The sequence below is a fragment of the Hylobates moloch genome, unplaced genomic scaffold (genome assembly GCF_009828535.3).
Source record: "Hylobates moloch isolate HMO894 unplaced genomic scaffold, HMol_V3 SCAFFOLD_16, whole genome shotgun sequence".
In the NCBI taxonomy this organism is placed as follows: domain Eukaryota; kingdom Metazoa; phylum Chordata; class Mammalia; order Primates; family Hylobatidae; genus Hylobates; species Hylobates moloch.
Genome location: NW_026652291.1, coordinates 72,771,665 through 72,797,731, shown reverse-complemented (window position 1 = coordinate 72,797,731; position 26,067 = coordinate 72,771,665). Strand labels below are relative to the sequence as shown.

The 26,067-nt window shown below is 37.2% G+C and overlaps 1 protein-coding gene across 1 annotated transcript in view; it reads right to left on the bottom strand.

Annotated features, from left to right (window-relative positions):
* Positions 1–7,104: 7,104 nt before the first annotated feature.
* BRMS1L (BRMS1 like transcriptional repressor) overlaps positions 7,105–26,067 on the bottom strand; it is a 163,198-nt gene continuing 144,235 nt past the window's right edge. Inside the window, exons 6-11 of the mRNA XM_032134940.2 lie at positions 15,384–15,480; positions 14,121–14,204; positions 13,083–13,147; positions 12,321–12,360; positions 10,051–10,177; positions 7,105–7,728 (exon numbers count right to left, since the gene is read on the bottom strand). Of these exons, the coding sequence (XP_031990831.1) occupies positions 7,611–7,728; positions 10,051–10,177; positions 12,321–12,360; positions 13,083–13,147; positions 14,121–14,204; positions 15,384–15,480 (531 nt within the window). The 3' untranslated portion in view covers positions 7,105–7,610. The remainder of the gene's footprint in view (positions 7,729–10,050; positions 10,178–12,320; positions 12,361–13,082; positions 13,148–14,120; positions 14,205–15,383; positions 15,481–26,067) is intronic.

The following is a 26,067-nucleotide window of genomic DNA, read 5'->3' as shown; positions in this document are numbered from 1 at the left end:
GGGTAAGCAAAAGATTTGAAAAAAAGATTTAAAGCTGGGAGGAAAAAAAAAATCAGTTCTGGGTTCTAGAAATGTAATATTTGCTATAAAGAGAAAAATAAAAATAAAATAAAAAGAGAGAGACCCAGTTAGGCCATCACAATTATTTCAGTAAAATATACTAGAGGCTTGAACTAGGGCAGCACCAGTGGGAATAGAGAAAAGAGAATGCTTTCAGTTAGAAATGTTTCAGAGTTAGAATCTACAGGACTAGCTAATTCCATAGATATGAGGAGGAGTCAAAATTCATAAACAGCTCTTACACAGGATTTATCATGTAACATGCCCTGTTGTACACACTTGACATATATTCATTAAGTCCTCACCACAACCCTATGAAGTATTATTTCCATTTTCAGATGGGGAAATTGAGGCACAAAAAGGTTAAGAAGTTACCCAAGGTTGACCGGGTGCAGTGGCTCATGCCTGTAATTCCAGCACTTTGGGAGGCCGAGGCAGGTGGATCACCTGAAGTCAGGAGTTCAAGACCAGCCTGGACAACATGGTGAAACCCTGTTTCTACTAAAAATACAAAAATTAGCCAGGCGTGGTGGTGCGCACCTGTAATCCTAGCTACTTGGGAGGCTGAGGCAGGAGAATCACCTGAACCTGGGCAACATGAGCGAGACTCCGTCTCAAAAAAAAAAGAAAAAAAAAAAGAAGTTACCCAAGGTCATACAGCCGATAAATGGTAGAGTTCAAATCCAGCTAATCTGGCTCCAAAATTCATGAGTTTAGCCACCTGCCACAACCTCTCCAAGGTCTGAATTTGTGTGAGTCATTGTGTGCATCAAGGGTGGAAGCACAACTAGAGTACATTCCAGACTGGGAGAGGAACGTGCAGAGGAGATAATATTTGGTTTTCTTTATATTAAGTTGTAAATGTGTTGAGAGTAACAGATGGAAATGCCCAATGAGCAATTTGAATATATAACTCGGGTAAGGGTAGAGGCTTAAATTTAGAATTTGTTAGGACCTAATTGGTAGCTGAAGCTAATGAGTGAATGAAATCTTCTAAAAGGAGTAGAACGATGACCTAACATGCAGCTCAGAGAAAAACAAAGAGAAGGTAGAAGAATGATCTTCAATAATGACCTAGAAATTAACTAACCCAGTGTTTCTGATGATTAGGAGAAATAGGCATCATCATATACTGTTAGTAGGAGCACAAATTGGTACAATTTGTTTGCAGGGAAGTTTGGCAATATCTAATCAAATACAAATTTTCCCTACCATTTTTTGACCCAGCAATTCTACTGGAAATTTATGCTACAAATATACTCTTTCCTAGCATCAAAGATATATGTACAAGAGTGTTCACTGCAGCCTTGTTTAATAAGAAGGAAGAAAGGGAAGGAGGGAGGAAAGAAGGAAGGAAAACAGCAACCTCAATGCTCATTAGTATTGTGCTGGCATTCCACACCATGAATTCTATGTGGTTATTCCATAAAAATAAATACCATGTGGTCATTAACAAGAACAAAGTAGATCTCTGGGAACTTCTATGGAAAGATCATCAACATGCACTAGAAATATTCAGTGATTGGGGGGAAAAGACAAAAAAAAAAAACAACAACCAACAACATATGTTTAAAAAGAAATAAAAAGAGAGGTTATATTAGTTCATTTTCATGCTGCTGATAAAAGACATACCCAAGACTGGGTAATTTATACAGGAAAAAGGGGTTTAAGGACTTACAGTTCCACATGGCTGGGGAGGCCTCACAATCATGGCTGAAGGCAAAGAGGAGCAAGTCACATCTTACATGGATGGTGGCAGGCAAAAAGAGAGAGCTTGTGCAGGGGAACTCCCGTTTTTAAAACCATCAGATCTCGTAAGACTCATTCACTATCACGAGAATAGCGTAGTAAACACCCTCCCCCATAATTCAGTCACTTCCCACCAGGTTCCTCCCATGACACAAGAAAATTAATTCAAGATGTGATTTGGTTCGGGATACAGCCAAACCATATCAGAGGTATAGGAGAATACATATAATGTTCCTTTCGTGTAAATAATAGGCCTGCTGTACCCTTTTCTACTTACCTGGCAGAAAAACAACCAATATAAAACATAGAATCTTACAGAATCTTTTAAAATCTTCAGGATGGAGGTACAAAAAGAGCAAATCCAGAGATCCAGGAGAGGTCACAGAAGGCACCAGGCTGGCAGCAGCTTCACCTTCTTGAGTCTCCCCCCTTGGCAGCCTTGCACAGAGTGGGCATGAGCCATGACCTGTACTGAGAATTTCTTTGGGCAGGTGCACAGGGGAGGAGGGAAAGAAAAGCTCTAAAGGAAGGGAAGGGTGAGTGCACACCCTTGGGCTCCCCTCTCTATGAGAAACCCAAGATGCCCAATAGAGCATTTAGGCCTGAGAGACAGTGTAGCTCAAATGTGTGCAGGAAAGACCCAAAGCAAGTTGGCCCTTGTGTAGTGGATAATCTGTTATTATATGTACATATACAAATACATTTGTAAAATATAAGTTAACACCATGGAGTGTAAGGTTCAAATCAAAAACTACTAGTCAATGAATCATCTAAACAGTAGCTGAAGTCTTAAAAAAAAAAACTTCCTTAATAAGTGCAATCAACCATAGATATACCTAAACATAATACACTGAAATCATGCATTTAACTTCAAACAAGTTCAAGCACTTTACTATCTCTGCTATTAACAATGCCATTTTCAAAATGTTTCAATAATAAATGAAATATGATACTTATTTCAACATCCCTCTAACAGCCGATGTCATTCAGCCTCTGCTTAAGGGTCTGGTTTTCTCAGCAGTTTAACATCATTCTGTAACCTTTACTAGCAGAGATAAAATGCAACCATGTGGCCTACTTCTGAACTAGAATTATAATTCTCTCAAGAGAATGCAACAGTCTTCTGGCAAGGTCACCACCTCAAACCTGTATTAAAAATGGGAAAACAGAAAAGGAAGAAAAAAATAGACTCTAAAGACTGTTACTACATAACTTCTTCTCTTGACCTTCCTTTAATAAAATGTGTCTTGAAAGAGAACAAATTAGCTTCAAGTTTAACAGCAAAGAAATTTTAGCCTTCTACCACTAAACAGACGTATTTTTCAGAAAGAGTAGCAACATAACAGTTTTAGAACATCCAGACTATAAATTTTGGGCCGAGTGCAGTGGCTCACGCCTGGAATCCCAGTAAATAATCCCAATGTAATCCCAGTGTAAATTATTAAACTGACACTTGGTGTACACTTTAATCCACTGTAAATTGACCAGTCTAACGTTTCCAGAATTGTCACTTTGGGGCACGTATTAGTTTGCTAGGCCTGACGTAACAAAATACCACAGACTACGTGGCTTAAATAACAGAAATTTATTTTCTCACAGTTCTGCAGGCTGGAAATCTAAGATCAAAGACATGATTAACTTCATCACCTCTCTCAAGCCCCTATCATCAAATATAGTCATATTTTGAGGTACTGGGGGGTAAAGCTTCAATATATGAATTTGGGGCTGGGTGTGGTGGCTCACACCTGTAATCCCAGCACTTTGGGAGGCTCAGGCAGGCAGATCATGAGGTCAGGAGTTCGAGACCAGCCTGACCAACATGGTGAAGCCCCATCTCTATTAAAAATACAAAAATTAGCCGGGCATGGTGGCATGCACCTGTAATCCCAGCTACTCAGGAGGCTGAGGCGGGAGAATCACTTAAACCCAGGAGGCGGAGGTTGCAGTGAGCCAAGATCACGCCACTGCACTCCAGCCTGGGCAACAGAGCGAGACTCTGTGTCAAAAAATAAATAAGTAAATAAATAAATTAAATTAAATATATATATATATATATATGTATGAATTTTGGGAGGACAAAGTTTAGCCCGTAACAGATCATATAAAGTTCAAGTTTCTGTACCTATGAAATAAAAAGCAAGACTTTGGCCCACAATGACCAGTGGGGAACTACCCCTGTTAAACCCTAACTGACACACCAGCCACAACTCCTGTACTTCATCCATAGACAACATAAGGAACATTCATTTTTCTCTAACCCCATTCTGAGCATTCATGTTCTTTTTAAAATATTTTATATTTCCTCATCTTTAGCAACTAAAATAGTTTGCATTCCAATTTAGCAAGAAACTACATAAATCCTAAGTAATGTATTAATTCATCCTACATCCATCTATTTTATTTATTTATTTTTTTTGGAGACAGAGTCTCACTCTGTCACCAGACTGGAATGCAGTGGCATGATCTCAGCTCACTGCAACCTCCGCCTCCCAGGTTCAAGCAATTATCCTGCCTCAGCTTCCCAAGTAGCTGGAACTACAGGTGTGTGCCACCACACCCAGGTAATTTTTGTATTTTTAATAGAGATGGGGTTTCACCATGTTGGCCAGGATGGTCTCAATCTCTTGACCTCGTGATCCGCCCGCCTCGGCCTCCCAAAGTGCTGGGATTACAGGCGTAAGACACCGTGCCCGGCCTATCCTACATCCATTTTCTTATAAGAGAAATTCATTTTAGTTCAGTTGTATTGTACTGGATTTACTAGGTCCAAAAACAAAAAGAAAAAACAGATAACTTCTCCTCTAGGTGTGAAGTAGATTTTTTCCTCATCTTCTTAACTCTTATTGTAACAGAAACTAAAGTGCACAAGACCATCAAAAATATGTGATTTGGCTGTACCCTAAATATGGGGCACATGTCCTCAGGACCTCTTGAGGCTGTGTCATGGGAAAAAAAATTATATATATACATATATATATATATATGTATATATATATATATATATACACACACACACACACACACACACATACAGCTAGTTGTGCTGCCATATTAAAGGTTTCAATCTTTCTACTGTTCTTGAATCTTTGGAAGTTTTTCTTCTTTTTAAATAATTATTAATGAGGCATACATGGTTCTGCAACTGGTGTTCCAAGCAATGCATACATCAGAACAACTTTTACATGAAGAAGGCTGCAAAAAGTACTGTGTCCAGCCCACCAATACGAACAGTGAAAAAGGGGACAAATCAGGAACGTGCCATTACTATTTGCCAATAATTACTAGTTGAAGAATTGCATTAGTGATACTTAGTATCTCTTTTTTAAAAATGGGAAACAGCAGGAGGGGATGGATTGAACATGAAAAACTAGGAGCTGTGACAATAAAGGTCCAGAAATGATCCTGAGACAGAAGTTGATCATAAACACAGGAGCAGCAGCAGCCACTACATCACATTTTGGAGTTTCTAACAATTTTCCTAAATTAAACTTTATGACCAGACATGTAATGGCAAACTGCCAATAACAAAATATATTTTATAGCATTTTAGTCATAGATAAGCATATGCTTTTATGAATCTTAGTATTATGGTAGAATACTACATAAGATATAAATACTAAAGTTTTGAAAATAAGTGTACTAAACCATAGTTTTAAAATAAAGATTTTCTAGGCCAGGTGTGGTGGCTCATGCCTGTAATCCCAGCACTTTGGGAGGCCAAGGTGTGCGGATCACCTGAGGTCAGGAGTTTGAGACCAGCCTGGCCAACATGGCAAAACCCTGTCTCTAATAAAAATATACAAATTAGCCAGGTGTGATGGCGTGCACCTGTAATCCCAGCTACTCAGGAGGCTGAGGCAGGAGAATCACTTGAGCCTGGGAGGCAGAGGTTGCAGTGAGCCAAGATCGTGCCACTGCACTCCAGCCTTGGTGATAGAGCAAGACCCCATCTCAAAAAATAAAAATAAAAGATTTTCTATTTAGAATTTCATTAACTTATACAGTACCTTTTAATCAAAGTACAACACATATGCATATATTTTAAAATTAAGTATAACTTAGCTGTCTTGAGCATCTACATATACCCCAGAAAGTGCTGGGATTACAGGTATGAGCCACTGCACCCAGCCTACTCCATATCTATTACCGTAAACCAATTCCAATCTTTCTTAGAAGTGGATAGGTTATAAAAAGAACTAAATACACATAAGTAATCCAAGACACTACAAATCACACTCAAACACATCTTTTTTATTATATACTAAATTTAAAAATACAAATCTTATTAAAAATGCTTATCAAACATTGTATACATAAGTACTGTCAAATACTATTGGGTTTTGACATTATGTACATTTGCTAAGGCTAATTAGAAACGGAACAATGTAATATCACTTTGCTGACACTGTATTTCAGAAGTTAAGTGTTTTAAAATTTGGCAACTATGAAGTAGTGATCTGCACAGGAAGATGTTTGGAGAGGTAAAATAATAAGAAAACAAACGGAATAATGCAGATATTTCTGCAGTAAGTGTTAATAAGTAGATTTCTTCCTCATCCTCTTAACTCTCATTGTAACAGAAATTAAAGTGCACAAGACCACCAGGAATACTTGATTTGGTGTACCCTAAATATACACTACAGCCGGCTATGCTGCCATATTGAGGGTTTTAATTCTTTGTACTGTTCCTGAGGTTTTGGAAATTAATTTTGAATGTGGCTAGGGGAAGGGAGGCCAACACATTCTAAATTGCACCAAATGGCCTTAAAGTGTAGAAATACCAAAGATAAAAATATTAATTTGGAAATAGATTCAAGGAAATAATCCCTGTCTACTTTGCCCTAGGAATAAAATTAGAATAAGGACACAGTTTTACCTCTGGAAAATGCTTACTAAAATCTGTTTCAAAAGACCAGACATGTACAGCAAGCACAATACTGTCAGTTATTGTTCACCACTTATATACTGCATCATAAATACCAGGTATAAATACCTGCCTCTACAGCGTCACTAGAAATACAGGTAGAAGCATGTTATCACTTTACACTAATTTTACTCATTAGGTATAATTTGTAAAAATAGGTCACCACCCCACCATACAATCAAGAAAGAGGAAAAGAAAAGTTGCTATTCTACAAAAGTGCTCCTTTTAGCTTTCAAACCCAATAGCTTAATTTTGGGTAAAACAAGATTGTAAGGTATGGCCATCAGTTCTACATAAGCTGATGATGCCATATATACATCCTCATATATATATATATATATGCTCATATATATATGCTCATATATATATATATACTCATATATATATACTCATATATATATATACTCATATATATGTTTAAATTTTAGTTCTGGTTTAACACTAATGTACTAGTACAAACCATTTATAGGAAACATTTTATCAGCCTTATTTACAAACACACAATGAATGACAATGATATGGAAAATTTTTAAAATTGCAGATAAATGTAGTCATAGTTTACTAAAGATAAGACAAATTTGCATAACTTTTTTAAAAACCAAAGAAAAATGTTTAGAAAGAAACCCCTACCATATACAGAATACCTATTGGTCATCAGACCTAAGAGGCAAATCAATGTAAGGATCATGATAAAATTTTTATTACTGTTTCTTTCAATAACATATCAATGAGATCTATTTAGAGTACTACCTACAAATACACATTCTCTCATGATTCAGTGAGAATATTAAGTTATTGAATACATTTTTTTTACTCTCATGGCACATTACATTTGGTAACACTAATAAGGTAAATTTAGATAACACTTAAATCATGATTATGAATGTTTAATTGAATATTTTCCTTTCTGTAGCTGTGAAATGTAAAGCTTAGATTTGCTTCCATCAGGCCTCTTAAACCAAACTTCATCATGGTTAATTGTTGTAATTACAGCACTAAAAAGAAAAAAAAAAAGAATGAATGAATGAATTACAATGTCTCCTCAGTTCATTTTAGATTATTACCTATATAAAACCAAAATAAACTGGCCTACAACAGTAGACTCAGGTATATAATTGTCATTTACCAGAATGCTGCATATCAGCAGTGCATGCTGCCAAAAATATCACATTCAGCAACATAGATCATCCTTCTTTTCTTAATAGAGTTGGTAAAATTCACTTTCTATTAGAACTATTAAAAGCACGTTCTTCCTACTCCATCCCCACCCCACCTCTTAAAAAAAAAAAAAAAAAAAAAAAACTGGAGCTAAAAGCACTACTTATATGGTATTATACTTGTAACTTATGTCAGTATCTTTCAAATACTAATCTCTAATTCCCAATGTCAAACCATCTACGGTACTTATACTAATTTTTTTTACACTACTAATCTTTACATAAAAAGATACATTCTTTAAATAGATTTGTATTTTATTTTTTTTAATTATTTATTTTTTATTTATTTATTTTGAGACGGAGTCTCACTCTGTTGCCACGGCTGGAATGCAGTGGCGCAATCTCAGCTCACTGCAACCTCCGCCTCCCCGGTTCAAGTGATTCTCCTGCCTCAGCCTCCCAAGTACCTGGGACTACAGGCATGTGCCACCATGCCTGGCTAATTTTTGTATTTTTAGTAGAGACGGGGGTTTCACAATATTGGCCAGGCTGGTCTTGAACTCCCAACCTTGTGATCCACCCTCCTCGGCTTCCCAAAGTGTTGGGATTACAGGTGTGAGCCACTGCACCCGGCCTAATTATTTATTTTTTAAAGAGTGAATAGGAATTTTTTTTTTTTTTTTTGAGACTGGGTCTCTCTGTCACCCAGGTTGAAATGCAGGGCCACAATCAGTGCTCAACCTCTCAGGCTCAAGGGATCTTCTCATCTCAGCCTGAGTAGTTGGGAGTAAGGATAATTTTTTTTACTTTGTAGAGACGGGGTTCTCTACACAGAGACCAGCTAGGGCTGGTCTCAAACTCCTTGGGTCAAGTGATTCTCCTGCCTTGGCCTTCCCAAATACTGGAATTACTACAGGAAAGAGCTATCGTACCTGGCCTCATCTCTTTTTAAACAACTTTTATGCTAAGTAGTAGTAAAATATCTCAAAAACAATAATATAAACAGAAGAATCCAGGAGTATCATGTATAAACTAGTAGTTCAATGAGCTTCTATGAGAAAAGTTATTATACACAATGTTCCTGGAATCCTAAAAATTTAAAGACAAAATTATCATCTTACAATTAAAACCACTGTATTTGGAAAATGCATACTGTAGACTAAACTCAAGTCGTTTTATTTACCACTGATACCTACAAAACCATATTTTGTTACCACAGAAGTTTACTACTCTGAGAATTAAATCCTATGATTAATATTAATATTTTCAAAAGGTCACAACCAGATAAAACTTAGAAGGCTATATAAATAGTTACATAAACTTTATTTAAGCCTAGACATACTATTAGGACTTTTAAAAGGCAGTTTTCAAGTTACACTGTTGTTGTTGTTGTTGTTGTTGTTGTTGCTGTTAGAGAGACAAGGTCTCACTCTGTTGCCCAGCCTGGAGTACAGTAGTGTGATGAAATGATACCTTGCTGCAGCCTCAAACTCTTGGGCTCAAGCGATTCTCCTGCCCAAGCAGCTAGGACTATAAGCACACACCTCCATATCTGGCTAATTTTTTAAATTTTTTGTAGAGACAGGGTCTTGTCAAGTTGTCCAAGTTAGTCTTGAACTCCTGGCCTCACACAATCCTGCCTCAGCTTCCCAAAGTGCTGGAATTACAGGGTCAGCCACTGCACCCAGCCCTAGGTTATACTTTAGTTACTATTAATCTTAAGGGTTTTATTAATTTTCCATTTATTTCCTACTCTAATTGATACAAATTCTTTTTATCTAAAATACTGTAACACATCCAAAAAAGTTAAAGATTATTAGGTCTACCAAAAATTCATGATAGTCAGGTTTAAGGGTCATTACAGCACGATCCTAACGATTCACCTACAAAAAGAATTAAGAAACAGGATCAGCTACCTGGCTAAATAATTTCAACATTTCCACTTGCATTAAAGTTTGTGTTCATAAACTTAATATGAAGTCTGGTTCATACATATTAACACTGCTGTACACACATGTAATCAAGCCATACGTCAAGTGAAAAAAGGATCCACAAGCAACTAATGATCTAGGTACACTATGGAGGCAGGAAATATTTCATTGACAACAATGTTGTAAATGACAATCCTGAGCAACACTGAAATAATAAAGGCTTTTTTACCTTGTAGGACATTCATCTTTTTTATCAATACATATTGTTTGTCCACGTATATACCATTCACCATCATAATACAGTCTTCCCTCTTCAGATCTAGCACTGTGCAGATGTTTTTCCAGTTTCACAGGTGCTAAAGGGATCAGTTCAAAAACTGTTATATTAATAAAACACTGTCAGAAGAACAAAGGGTCAGAACATTAAGAATTAACGTCAATCCATGCATATGTAAAAAAAAGCCTAAAAATATTTCCTGAATAACAAACCTAAAATGTAATAAAAAGATTTATTCCTTACATTCTTTTACATAATCGCTAAGTTTTTAATATAACTACTAAACAAAGCTAAACAATGAACAATAAATCATCAATTGACTAATTAAGTACCAGAAGGGGAAGCAGGTATGTTATCAATTATTAGTGCTAATTTTAAGTAGTATTTAAAATATCAATTGCCATATTTCAATTGAAAATTATATTTTTTATTTTTTCCCCTGCAGGCATCTGATATATCGAAAGAAGCAGACTTTAATACATGTTCCAAGTGTTCCCCAGGCTTTTAATTCTAAAAAGGAAATGTCCTAAGTACAACTTCTATTTTTAAATTCCAGAAATCATCTGGCATTAGTCAAATAACTCATACAGGAAAAAAAATCTTTTTTATGGAAACACAATGTCAAAAGCATATCATGAAGCCATCCAATGTCAGCTCCTGGGAGGTCTTCCCTAACTACTCTACCCACTCCTCAGCTAATTGTTATATCAACTGCACAGTTCTTTTAGAGTAATTACTATAATCTGTAACTATCTTCCTAACTGTTTATCTACATATATATGATTCCACCTCCCCTAAAGAGGCTCCAGGAGATCCATCTTTTTTTTACCATTGTATCCTCAGGGCCTAAAATACCATCAGGTACATTCATTCATTCATTCATTCAACAAATGTTGTCCGAACACTTCCTATACACAAGGAAGTATGCTGGGGAAAAAACTGTGAACAAAAGAGATATGGTTCTAGCCTTTGTGGAGCTTACAATCCTGTCAGGAGATAGACAAAATTTAAAAATACAAATTGAGTAAAGTGCTATAAGTAAAACTAATAGGATACAATGCTGAAGGTAACAAGAGTGGGAGGGAGACACACTCAACTATGATAATGAGATTCTCAAAAGGAGTCTATTACCCAAAAATGTTAAGAACCACTGCTCTACAGGTCTAGGCAGCTGCTCTGGCAGTTAATTCCCCAGAGCAAATACTGCTGCAATTTCCTCACATAATACAAAGTTTAAAGGAATCACTGGGTTAAAAATAAAATGCAATTTTTTTTTTCTTAGAGATGGAATCTTGCTCTGTTGCCCAGTGTAGTGGTGTGATCATGGCTCACTGGAGCCTCGACCTCCAGGGCTCAAGTGATGCTCCCACCTCAGCCTCCCAAGTAGCTGAGACTACAAGTACACACCGCCAAGCCTGGCTAATTTTTGTATTTTTTTGTAGAGATGGGGTCTTGCCATCTTGCCCAGGCAGGTCTCAAACTCCTGGGCTCAAGTGATCCTCCTGCCTTAGCCTCCCCAATTGCTGGGATCACGCTAGGCATGAGCCACCACGCCCAGCTTAAAACAGAAATTGGTCTCTTATCGATTACTTAAGCTGTTTAAATGTGACTAGAAATTCCTTTCCTAAGTATTTCAAATACGTTTTTCTTTTTAATCTAGCTTCATTGTCCTTAGAAGGATTAGGAAATCTCACCCATAGTGAAAGAAGGCAGAAACAGACAAACTTATCCTAAACACCATCACATTTTGGCAGCGACTTTAGACTTTCAAAAAAAAAAATCAAGGAAGTGTAACTTGATATGAATTTTAATAAGGCATATCAGCATTCTGATCTCTCTCCTCAGAAAATGCACACACAGAATTTTGCACATAATTTCAGAGGATTCACAGAATCTCTGAAGCCAATCCACAAATTCCAAATACCTCTGCTATAGAATGACAGAGCCCATAAAAAACACTGCATAAATACTTTTTTGAGTTACTGATCCATTATTAGCAATAAGAATGTAGCTGAACACTGAAAAGAATTATACCACATTCAGAAATTTTGAAACTTTTACAAGAAGCAATGACTCCAGAATTCCTCATAATTTCAGACACGGTGTTCACTGATGAAATAAAACCACTGATGGGAGAGTTCTTTAGTATGTAGATGATTTAACAACCCTGATTCAACAAGTCTCCAAAGAGAGTATTTCCCAACTCAGACTAAATGACTTACGTTCCGTTTTCACTCTGTGTGGCCCCAATGTAGCCATTGCCTTAATTAAAAAAAAAAAAAGAAGAAGAAAGAAGTCTGAGTTCAGACTGAAAATATATTTTGGTATCTATTTAATATATACAATATTACTGATTAACTCCATAACAAAGACAGTAAAGTATAACCATTAGCTGCTCTAATAAATTTTTCATGTCTAAGACCATAAAGAATATGAGGGATAACAATTTCTCCTAGAGGTGTTTTCAATACCTGAAATAATCTCTAATTCTCAACTAAGAAATTTACAAAAATGAAAAAATGTAATATGGAAAACAAGCCTCTACTTTCAGGCAAGGAAAGAAAAGCCTATAATTCTTGAATGTTTAATGATAGGATGCAAGGCACATAAGGGTTCAAATGTTCTTTTGTTCAACAAATATTTATCAAGTGTTTTCTATAAAAGAGGACCAGCCAAAGGACTAGGCACAGATGGTGATGTTATTATTTTTGGGCAGACTAAATAAATGTTTTTTGGACTTTTTCATAAATTATTAGTTATATTATTATAGAAAAAATACAATCAAACTGCTGACATGTCTCTAACTCTTAAAATATCCTTGTAGTTCACTGTTATCTGTAATAGTATTAAATTGCCTTAGAAAAATGTTGCAAAAGCAAATCATATTTACAATAATCATATTTTGATGTACTAATAAAAAAACATAGAATCTTAAAAAGTAGACTATAAAAATATACTTGTGTTCCACTGCTCATTAATCATACCTTCCTAATTGTTGTCCAGTCTTCAAGAATATCAAGATCTTGTAGCATATAAACTATATATGGACGTTGAATAGTAAAGGTCAATTTAGCTGTAAGAATATCACACTTTGAATTATATTTCCAAAGTACTATGTTTCAGAAAATGGAACGATGATTTATGAGCATGCTTTGGCATCCTAAATTCTGACTTCAAATTATTCTTCAAACCACTTAGTACCAGCATAAATACAGTCTAGTACTTCTGATGTCATAACTACATGCCCTTAATTCCATGATGTCATTGATTGTAATATATATCACTAACCTAATCACTGGTTTTTAAGGTGGAGGGGAAAAGATGGGGGTAGAGGGATGGTACCATAGGGAATGCAGAAACTGAATATACATATTAATTTACACTCCAATTTTGGAAACATTTTAAAATGTTTTTAAAAAGTACACGAGGCTAGGCGCAGTGGTTCATGCCTGCAATCCTAGCACTTTGGAAGGCCAATGCGGGCTTAAGCCCAGGAGTTCAAGACCAGCCTGGGCAACACGGCAAAACCCCATCTCTACAAAAAATACAAAAATTAGCCAGGCAAGTGGCACGCGCCTGTAGTCCCAGCTACTCGGGAGGCTAAGGTGGGAGGATCACCTCAGCCCGAGAGGTTGACACTAAGGCGAGCCATGATTGTGCCACTGCACTCCAGCCTAGGTGGCACAGTGAGACCCTGTCTCAAAAAGAAAAAAAGTACACATGAGAATTAAACAATCATACTGTATACTAAACAGCTGTTTCACATCAAAGCCCTTGGTGAACAACAAGTCACACTAATTTTCAAAGTTGAGATCATGATTGAATTTCTTCTCTTCTGCCACCTCTCCTGACCTAAAGTACATACTATATCCTCTGTCTTCAATCGGTTTTATAAATAAATCATCTTTTGATTACAGGATCATGCAAATAAAGTCAGTGTTTACAAATAAAAGTTATAAAGGCATGCACAATGGAAAAATGTACATCAAGGAAAAAAAACCAGAAAATTTGAAAAAGGATATCTGAAACAACAACTGGCTTCTTTTTGTCAGGACTGAAAGGATCCTTCCTCTTTTTCCTTGACTGAAGCTCATCATTCCACAGCTCTGGCAGGTAAATAAAGATGAAGTATTAGTGGGTTTCTGGTGAACAAAGGAGGAAAAAAAGACTCTAATTTTATGGTGGCTATTTAGTTACATGTAAAAACGTACAAAACTTCATTGGCAACTGGGTATATATAGATTAAGCTGTATATAATTTCATGAGCGCTACGTGTTTAAGTTTTCCTCTGCCTTTATTAAAGCAAAAATCAATTTGGCACTTAATGACTAAGAACTGATTACCATATTGTCATGCACTTTGTAAAACGTATATTACATGCGTTGTCTCACCTAATCCTCAAAGCTACCACTGAGGTAGGTATTCTTATTACTTTCCTTTTACAGACAAGGAGACTGATTTAGAAAAGTGAAATAACTGTCCATGGTCACCAGACTAGTAGGTGAGGGAGCACTGGCAGTAGAGCTCAGCTTATCTGACTCCACCATGCCTACCCTATAGAGAAGTAACCTTTATAACAGATAAAGTAATATATACTCAAGAACTGTAGGATAACCTAGTAGACCTTCCACTCAATGCAGAAAAACTTTCTGTAATACCCTGAAAAAGCCAATTTCACACTGGACTGATCTAATCATTAATAAGTTATTCCTTTTTCTGAAACAAAAATCTACTTCCCTATAACTTCTATCAGTTTGTCCTACCTTGTATGATGTCAAAAAGGTTTTCATTCCTTCTTCCACATGATAGTCTTTCAAGACTTAAAAGCAAAAACATATACTACAGCTAACTTCCAATACTATTCTTTTTTTTTTTTGGAGACAAGGTTGCCCAGTCTGGAGTGCAATGGCGCCATCATGGCTCACTGCAATCTTGAACTCCTGGGACCAAAGGATGCTTCCGCCTCAGTCTCCTGCATAGCTGGGACTATAGATGTAGATGTGCAGCACCACACCCAGCCCTGACACTATTCTGCCAGTAGGTTCCTGTCATACTTCTGTTTCGTCCCTTGTCATGTGCTCCATTTTTTACATCTTTCTAAAGTGTGAATTCAAATTACAATAACAATATAATCACCATCACTTTAGAGCTCTTCCCCTTTTCTCCTTTGCTGGGACATTTCATTTATGTAATATTAATATTAGAAGACTAAGATATGATAAGACACTGCAGTAAACCAAAGGTTTGGTGCCACTCAAACATCACAATCATATCATTCTCCTTACCTGAGGTAATATCAATGCTGTGCCTATCCTCTTCAAGCCTCCTTATCTTCTCCTCTAGTTCACTCTGGACGGTATCATATAGCAACAGCTTCTCACTCTGGGGAGAAAAACAGATTATACTTAAGTAGAAAGAAAAAAATTGGTGCATCTTAACTAAGAGTACCAAGTAACTTAAAGTACTTTAATATATGATGCTTTTGTTTGCTTTTTCAATTCAATTAAAAATTTTAAAGAAGAAATGTCAAATACATGAAAGAAATAAAACTAGAAAATATAGAATCTATACATAGATTTAACTACATGCAATTACGTTCTGTATAAGAACATCTAAATTATGTGTGAGGTACATTTAGAGGTAAATATTTACTTTATAAAAAACTCATAGCAAACTCCTATGGCCCCTTTTAAATATAAGTAGGTCCCATCTGTCACCATAATGGAAAACTTATCCTATAAAGTATATCATTATAAAATGGATCATATTTTCTCACAGGAATAATAATTGGGTCATTATGCCTCACTAATATCTCAGCATCATATTAAAATAGGCAAAGAGAAAGATTCAAGTACAAATTTTATAATTATTTAAAATAATTCAATTATAGTCTAAATTATAAAATTACAGACTAATCATATCCAAATCTCTCTACAAAACTACAGACAGATTGAATTGCTAAAACATACAAGACTGGCAAATAGACTAGAACCCAGGTCTACTAGCTCTAGTCCATGTTTTTAATTATATAATACTGTAGCCCTAATTTAAAAAGCCATAAAATGTACATAATATATAAAGATCAATTACATAAAAAAACCTATGGCCACATGTTACCTCTAGTGAAGGATATTAGATGATTGGATATAGCTAGATATGACTGTCTTGCGGAAGCTATTGGGATATAGTTGGATATGACTACATGTAGAAAACATAGTCCACACCCATGTAGGCTGCATTCCTGGTGTCAATCATGAAACCCTCTCTCGGGTTCGAAATTTAGAAATTATACATGCTTGAAGGGTTTCCTGAGTGTCAGGGAAAAGATGGCTTATGAATTTGAGGCAAGCCAGGTGCTAAGGAGAAAGCAAAGCTGAAAACTAAAACTAGATTTCATACCAAACATGGTTTCATTGCATGCTGTTCTCTGTGCTTACTTCCTTTTGCTTGTTCTCTTGCCTTTAGTAAAGTCTGATGAAATATTCCAGCTTTATCTATATTGTGCTACAAGACTTGGAAAATATCAGAGAAAAAGGGAGAGCAGTCCCCCTCCACAAGACCGTGGTGGCAGCTATAAATAGATCCAATCTCCCCAACCAAAGATGACTCTAAATGCAGAGCTGGAGTGATAAGCCTTTTGCTGTTAAAAATATGAACATTTAATTGGTGTATTCTCTTTTCTTCCTATTGACAAATTAGGTCAAGCAGAAATTCTTTTAAAAATCCACTAAACATTCTTTATTATTTTTTAAAAAGCCACAATGAAACTGAAATGTTTGAAGCACTGAAGGCATCTCTAAAGATATCAGAAGTATACTTTAAAGTAGAACTGCCATGAATCCATTCTCATTCTTATTTTTCTTTTTCTAGGAAACTTCTCTCCCTTTTCTCCAGCTTCTCAAGACCCTCAAAAAGCTCCCCTGAAGGGAAAATGAAGCCCTAATGGAACAGCTAGAAGATACATGGAAAAGAAGGGGGCAAACTCTCTTGCTTTGGTGGCTGTGGAGGTTTCTATGTTCAATAGTTATTTTGGCTTTTAAAAAAATACTACTCGTAAGTATAGGTTTGGTTTCAAGATCCCACATCCCTCTAGTCTTCACATCTAGACTTACTGATCCTGCTCACTAATAACCCCTTTCCCAGGCTGACGCCTATGCTATTTCTCATCAGGAGAGCTTTAAAGAGCCCCAGGAAAGTGGCCCCAAGCTTCCATTACTGTACCGACCTCACACTGACCTGTATTCAGAACCAACTCCTCTTTGCCAGTTCCCTGAGTTAGATACCTCACAATTCTCAACTTCTATCAGGACTGGAGCCCTGGAAGATTTTCATAGGCTAATTATTATCAGAGAGTGACCCATTAAAAAGCTACAGTAGTTTGTTTTTTTTTTTTAAGCATACTGCATTGGAATAAAAAAAATGCAGAAAAGAATTTTAAAACTCAGAAACAGACTCTGGCTATGCGGAAATGACAAAGGTGACTTTTCAAATCATCTGGAAATTTGACAACAATAAATGACAAGAGAAAAATGAGTTTAGGCCAGCCACGGTGGCTCATGCCTGTAATCCTAGCACTTTGGGAAGCTGAGGCAGGTGGATCACCTGAGGTCAGGAGTTCGAAACCAGCCTGGCCAACATGGCGAAACCTCGTTGTCTTCTCTACCAGAAATACAAAAAAATTATCCGGACATGGTGGTAAACACCTGTAATCCCAGCTACTCAGGAGGCTGAGGCACTAGAATTGCTTGAGCCCAGAAGGTGGAGGTTGCAGTAAGCTGAGATCATGCCACTGCACTCCAGCCTGGGTGACAGAGCAAGACTGTCTCAAAAAAAAAAAGAAAAATGATTTTAACTATATCCTGAATATTTTTTGCTTTACATTATACATAATTTACATTACACATAAAAGTAAATGGACTAAAGAATTAAATTTATAAAATGAAAGCTAAAAGAAAATATTAAAGAAACAATATATAAGAAATTTCCCAGAACTGAAGATATGAATTTTTTTATTAAAAAGTTCATCTGGTCAGGCACAATGGCACACACCTATATTCCAGCACTTTGGGATACGGAGGCAGGAGGATCACTTGAGCCCAGGAGTTTGAGACCAGCTTAAGCAACATAATGAGACCCCATCTCTACAAAATATTTTTTTAAATTAGTTAAGCATGGCAGCGTGGGCCTGTAGTCCCAACTACTCAGGCAACTGAGGCAGGAGGATTACTTGAGCCCAGGAGTTGCAGGCTGCAATGAGCTATGATTGCACCACTGTACTCAAGCCTGGGCAATAGAGCGAGACTCTGTCTCTTTAAAAAAAAATTCAAATAAATAAATACATAAAATCGAAAGTTCCTCTGGGTATCCAGCACCATGAACAAAAAAAGACCACATCGAAGCACATCATCTCACAATCCCACAACACCAAGACAAGAATAAAGAGAAGATCCTAAAAGTATTCAGGAAGAAAACAGTTCATGTACAAAGGATCAGGAATCAAAATGGTAAGAGACTTTACAAAAGCAATGCTGGAAGCTAGAAGATAATGGAACAATGCCTTCAAAATTCTGAGAAAATATGATTTCTATCTAGAATTCCATACTCTTAAGTGTGAGAGTTAAGATGTTTTCAGACAGGAAAGATGTGTTGATTTTAAAACATGTCCAATAATCCTTTGATACTCCTAACTTCAAATGGTAGAGACTAATACTCTTTCTTGAATACGGGTAGGATGGGCCAGGCATGGTGGCTCATGCCTGTACTCCCAGCACTTTGGGAGGCTGAGGCTGGCGGATCACTTGAGGTCAGGAGTTCAAGACCAGCCTGGCCAACATGGTGAAACCCAGTCTCTACTACAAAAAAGGAAAAAATAAGCCGGGCATGGTGCAGGCACCTGTAACCCTAGCTACTCGGGAGGCTGAGGCAGGAGAACCACTTGAATCCGAGAGGTGGAGGTTGCAGTGATCCGAGATTGCAACCACTGCACTCCAGCCTGGGTGACTAAGCAAGGCTCCATCTCAAAAAAAAAAAAAAAAAGGGTAAGATGTAGCAACTGACTTCTAATGAACAGAATGTGGCAGAAATCTAGGTCATAAAAACAGTCACCTCTGTCTTGCTATCTTGGATCACTAAGTCTGGAAGAACCTGGGTACCAGGTTATGAGGACACTCAATCAGCCTGTGGAGAGGCCCATGTGAGAACTAAGGCTTCTCACCAAGAACCAGCAACAACTTGCCAGCCTGTGAGTGAGTCACCTTAGAAGCGGATCCTCCAGCCTCCAATCAAGCCTTGAGATGACTGCATCCCTGGCTGATATCTTCACTGCAACTTCATGGGATTCCCTGAGCCAGAACCATCCAGCTAAGTTGCTCCCAAATTCCTGGCCACTGAGACTGCAAAATAATAAATGTTTATTGTTGTGTTAAGCCACTAAGTTTTGGAGTAATTAATTATAAAGCAATAGACAAGCAATATAAGAAATCTCAAAAAACTAACTTCTAGATATCCTTTCTCAGGATGCTACTGAAAGATACACTCTACCAAACTTAAGGAGAAAATAAGATGCTAGCAGAGGAGAGGTGAAGGGGACATCCAGGTTGCTAGTAAAGAGATGCTCCAAGAAGACAGATGCAGCTGGCCTCCATGTGAAAGATGGAGGAGGAGGATAGGGGACACGAGGGATAGAGGAGTTGCTTCCAGGAGGGAGCCCTCCAGAAGAAAATGAGGCTGATGGATTATCTGATGCATTTGATCGCAGAGAAAACAGCATTAGGACTTCAGTGTCTGAAAGAAGCAAATATGAGGGGTTTTTCTAGGTCATTCTAGAAGTCATCAGACGACACTGTTTACACCTAACTTTAAAGCGAGAAGCAGTTTTGACCTTTACTGGACAGGAGTTTAAATCTTCATATAGTTGAAAACTTATGAGAGGTCCAGTGCTTTTTTTTTTTTTTTTTTTTAACTTTTCTTGAGTCCATTAAGTAACATGCTTTTTATTTTGTGCACTACTCAGGCTTCATGAAAAATCAATACAACTGTACATGTTTAGCTTAATTTAAAAAAAAAACAGCATTAGGAGGCCTTCATAGATCTGCTAAGGTCTGTGGGAAAAATTGATAAACACAGAGAAAACTAACAAACGATAAATGAAGCAATTATTAATTCCAAAGTTTAAAAAAATACACAAGAAAAATTTTAAACATAATGTAACTCTTGACTCAGTAAACAATATTTATAATTTAAAACAAAAATTGTAACACGACAGTATTAGAAGAATGAAACAGAAAAATCCTCAGCTTCCATAATAGGAAACCAATAGATAATGTCTAAAACTGCTTTATTTAGAAATATGAGGGCCAGGCACAGTGGCTCATACTTGTAATTCCAGCACTGTGGGAGGCCCAAAGCAGGAGGATCGCTTGAGGCCAGGGGTTCAAAACCAGCTGGGCAATATAGCAAGACCCCCATCTCTATAAAAAAAAAATTTTTTTTAAGAAAGGAATATGAGGGTAAATTCCAGAAACAAATGATACACGAGTTAGAAATATAATTGCCACTGGGATATAGAATTTAAAAATAGGACAGAAGACTGCTGTTTTTCATTATAAATTATAAGGCTATGCCTTCAAAAATGTATACACACATTACCTGCTAACTATATATATACACACACACATACACACACACACACACACACACACACACACATATATATATATTTTTTTTTTTTTTTTTTTGAGACGGAGTCTTGCTCTGTCACCCTGGCTGGAGTGCAGTGGCATGATCTCATCTCACGGCAACCTCCATCTCCCAGGTTCAAGCAATTCTCCTGCCTTAGCCTCCCAAGTAGCTGGGATTACAGGTGGGTGTGACCACGCCCAGCTAATTTTTCTATTTTTAGTAGAGACAGGGTTTCATCATATTGGCCAGGCTGGTCACAAACTCCCGACCTCAAGTGATCCGCCCACCTTGGCCTCCCAAAGTGCTGGGATTACAGGCGTGAGCCACCGCGCCCAGCCACAACAAATTTTTTAAAAGAGAAAATAAGTTAGGATACAAAATCATACCAGCTAGATTTTTTTAAAAAATAGGCCAGGCTGAGGCGGTAGGATCACTTGAGGCCAGGAGTTTGAGACTAGCCTGGGCAACATGGCAAACCCCGTATCTACTAAATATACAAAAAATTAGCTGGTGTGGTGGCAGACACCTGCTGTAATCCCAGCTACTCAGGAGGTTGAGGCACAAGAATAGCTTAAGCCTGGGAGGCAGAGTTTGCAGTGAGCTAAGATCATGCCACTACACTCTAGCCTGGGCAACAGAACAGGACGCTGTCTCAAAAACAAAACCCCCCAAAAAAATGTACATACTTATTAACAGTGATTACCTCTGGTTGGAAGATTACAGTTGATTTTATCTTTCTTTAGACTTATTTCTCAATAGACATTTACTAATGTCATAATCAGAAAAAAATTAAGTGAATAAATAACCAAAAGATCAGAACCCTGAATAGTTTTCAGCAATTTTCTCAAGAACCTGAATCTTAACATGAACACTGAAGGCTTCTGAGACCTTGCTACCACCTGCTGTCAGATCTTAATAGTCATATCTCAAGCCCTGTGGTGAGGCTTAACTGAGATAACCTAAATAAAGCATCTCCACCTGTCTTAGTGTCTGGCACATTGTCATATTCTATACATGTGATTTCCTTCCTTAATTTGATACAAACCATCTGCTGTCTCTTGCCCCTGTGGTTTTGGGGATACTTTCTGTATGCATGCCTGTGTGAACATGTCCAGTCTCTGGTCCTGCCCCTCCTCTCTATCTGCTGCTAAACAAACTTTTATTCTGACAATCGGCAGGGTGTCTTCCTTCTTTCCACTTCCCTTGCCTTGCAGAATTATTTCCATATGAGTCTAATGTAAGAACAAAAGAATAAGCAGATAAAAAGCCCTGAATAACGACATTCAGATTAAATGGTAGACTGCATGAATGAGTAGAAAGATCAAAGGATTTCAATCCTGGTTCTGCTGCTCATTAATTGTGTGACCCTGAGCAAATTACTCAACTTCTATTAGCCTCAGTTAACCCACTCATAAAATCAAGATAATTCCTATTCCATAATGCTGTTGAAAGGATTAAAATGATAGAGTAAATATAAAATATATAGCATTTTAAAGATAGGTTACCTTTCACCCTGCTTCATTTCCTCTATCTAGAATGTCTTTGAACTACTGGTATCTTCAGATTAATTATATAATAGATGATTTAAAACAGATTAACATATTAAACATAAAAATGTCAGATTAACATGTTAAACATAAAAATGTCAGGCCACAACTAAACTATTAATAGAAGAAATTTAGGTTAATATTTAGCATCTCCATGGCTTTCAAAGCTGAAAAATGATAGAAGAGAAAGAAGACCAATGTGTTTAAGTAAAAATACTACTTGTTGACTTCTGCTTCTTACAATACAGTGGACTAGATACCCAACACACCTAGATAGATTTCCTGGATAAAATACCACAAACATCCTTTTAAAGATATTCTTAAACTCTTAAGAAAATAAAGTTGTGGCTTGACACATGGCTCACACCTGTAATCCTAATGCTTTGGGAGGCTGAGGTGGGAGAACTGCTGAAGAACAGGAGTTCAAGACCAGCCTGGGCAACATAGCAAGACCCCCCCCCCATCTCTACAAAAAAACAAGAAAATAAGGATATCCCCAAGGACCCAAAATCAACAACGAGCTAGAAACCAGCATGTTAACCTGATGAAGCTGTGGCTTCCTTAAAGGAATCTGCTGGTATCAATAACCTAGAGGCATGCTTTTCAGGGCTATCTGGGAAAAAGAGAAAGGTCCTGGGTCTAAGCAGAGTAGGGAACTGGAACTGGGATCTCTGCACAAAGCCCTGAAGGACTACAATGTAAAAGCAAACCAAAAAGATCCACCTGAGGGAAATATGTCTGTCTCTGCCTAGGCAGTAAGAGGGGGGAAAAGTTTTTCCTGAAAGTATGTCCTCTCAAGCGTGACCTCTATGTACTTGAAATTCAAACACAGACTACCTGCACCTTCCAAGAAATCCCAAGCACAAAAGTAGTCATTGGCTGGTGGCACACCATGATGTCTAGCTGAAACAATCCAGCAGAAATAAAAGCAGAGACTGAGGAGCTACATCCTCTGACCAGTGCTCACAGAGTTCCTATCAATAAAGTCTGCCTTAGGTCAGAATCATAACGTAGGAAATAAGCTGTGAGATATGGAAGAAATAAAAAACAGTAGACTTAGACAGCAAAGAACTTCGGATAATAATTTACTGAATAAAGAGATAATGGAGTTCCGGAAGAAAGAAGTAGAGAAAATGCAACAGAGACAATATCAGAAAATATAATGGCTGAGAAATTTCCAGAACTGAAGGAAAATACGAGTTCAGAAAGCACAACAAACCCAAGTCAGGAGAGAGAAAAATAATCTATATGGGGACACATAGCAGAAAAACCAAAGATCAACCAAGAGCTTAAATGCGGCCAGTAAGAAGGAAACCCAGCTTATCGACAAATGACTGCAGACTTGCTCTTAAGCACAGACTGTGGAAAGTAAGATCCTAAAAACTTTAAGAGAAAATAACTGTCATCCTAGAATCTTATATTCCCCTAAACTTCCCTTCAAGAATTATTCCAAATAAAGCTATTTTCAGACAAATAAAAACTGACTTTACCACTAAGAGACTCTTAGTGAAGGGATGTCTAGGATGTTCTTTAAGAAGCAAAAAGGAGCCTGCATGGAAGGGTTGTAACTCAAAAACAGTGAGCAAGAAACCAACAAAATACGGATAAACCTAAAAAGAACTAACTATATGAGACCAAAATAATGTCTCATTTGAAGGGTAAAAAGCAAGATGAAACTAAAATACTGAACAACTATAACTTGTATTATAATTTGGGAGAGAATAACCGGAGTTAGAGGGTTCTAAGGTCCTTTATAGTAAGAAGGTGGGCAGAGTTAATAATTTTTAGATTCTATTAATGTAGATATGCATGCTGAAAATTTAAGGCAATTATTAAAATAATAGAAATGGTATGGGGGTAATCACTAACAGAAATAGAGGATATAACTTTATGACATAATTTTTAAAACTTGATAAATCAGCCCCTCCAAAAAAGTTATGAGGGAATTAAAAAGGACAAATCAGAACAAATGGAAAACTCAAAATACGTTAGCATTAAATATCAAAATATGGGTTGGGCACAGTGGCTAATGCCTATAATCCCAGCACTTTGGGAGGCTGAGGCAGGAAGATCACTTGAGCCCAGAAGCTCAAGACCCAGCCTGGGCAACATAGCGAGACTGTGCCTGTACAAAAAGACTTTTTTTTTTTTCTTAATTAGCCAGGTGTGGTGGTTTGCACCTGTAGTCACAGCTACTTGGGAGGCTGGGGCAAGAGGATTGCTTGAGCTCAGGAGTTTCAGGCTGCAGTGAGCCACGATCACACCACTGCACTGCAGCTGAGCGACAATGAGACCCTGTCTCAAAAAATCATCATCATCATCATCATCATCATCATTATCATAATCAAAGTAATCACTATAATCACTATAAATGTAATTGGACTAAATTTACCAGTTAAAAAGTAGAAGTAGTTAGAATGGATTTTTAAAAAATCATCAAGATATATGCTATTTAAAAAGTGAAAAGTGGGCGAAGGAAATGAACAGACACTTCTCAAAAGAAGACATTTATGCAGCCAAAAAACACATGAAAAAATGCTCATCATCACTGGCCATTAGAGAAATGCAAATCAAAACCACAATGAGATACTATCTCACACCATTTAGAATGGCCATCATTAAAAAGTCAGGAAACAACAGGTGCTGGAGAGGATGTGCAGAAATAGGAACACTTTTACACTGTTGGTGGGACTGTAAACTAGTTCAACCATTGTGGAAGTCAGTGTGGCGATTCCTCAGGGATCTAGAACTAGAAATACCGTTTGACCCAGCCATCCCATTACTGGGTATATACCCAAAGGAGTATAAATCATGCTGCTATAAAGACACAAGCACACAAGACACATGCACTATTCACAATAGCAAAGACTTGGAACCAACCCAAATGTCCAACAACGATAGACTAGATTAAGAAAATGTGGCACATATACACCATGGAATACTATGCAGCCATAAAAAATGATGAGTTCATGTCCTTTGTAGGGACATGGTTGAAACTGGAAAACATCATTCTCAGTAAACTATCGCAAGGACAAAAAACCAAACACTGCATGTTCTCACTCATAGGTGGGAATTGAACAATCAGAACTCATGGACACAGGAAGGGGAACATCACACTCCAGGGACTGTTGAGGGTTGGGGGGAGGGGGGAGGGACAGCATTAGGAGATATACCTAATGCTAAATGACGAGTTAATGGGTGCAGCAAACCAACACGGCACGTGGATACATATGTAACAAACCTGCACATTATGCACATGTACCCTAAAACCTAAAGTATAATAATAAAGTAAAATAAAATAAGTGATAACATAAAATACAAGGCCAGAAAAAAAGGTATTAAAAAAATGAAAAAAAATTGTATCAGACAAATGCCATGCCAAATAAAACTAAGGTGGCCGTTTTAATTATCAGACAAAATAGACTTTTTAAATCCCTTTTTAATGTTTTTCTGTCTCTGAAACATGGACAGAAGAGCATTAAAAAAGGATAAATAATACATTTTTAGAAGGATATAAAAATTCTAAAATGTGTGAGTATGATAATAGTCTCTCCTTCTCTCTCTCTCTATATATATATAGAGAGAGAGAGACAGATATAAAACAAAGACTGATAGAAATACAAGGAAATATTAGAAATTTTTTTTTTTTTTTTTTTTGAGACGGAGTCTCGCTCTTTTGCCCAGGCTGGACTGCAGTGGCGCTATCTCGGCTCACTGCAAGCTCCGCCTCCCGGGTTCACGC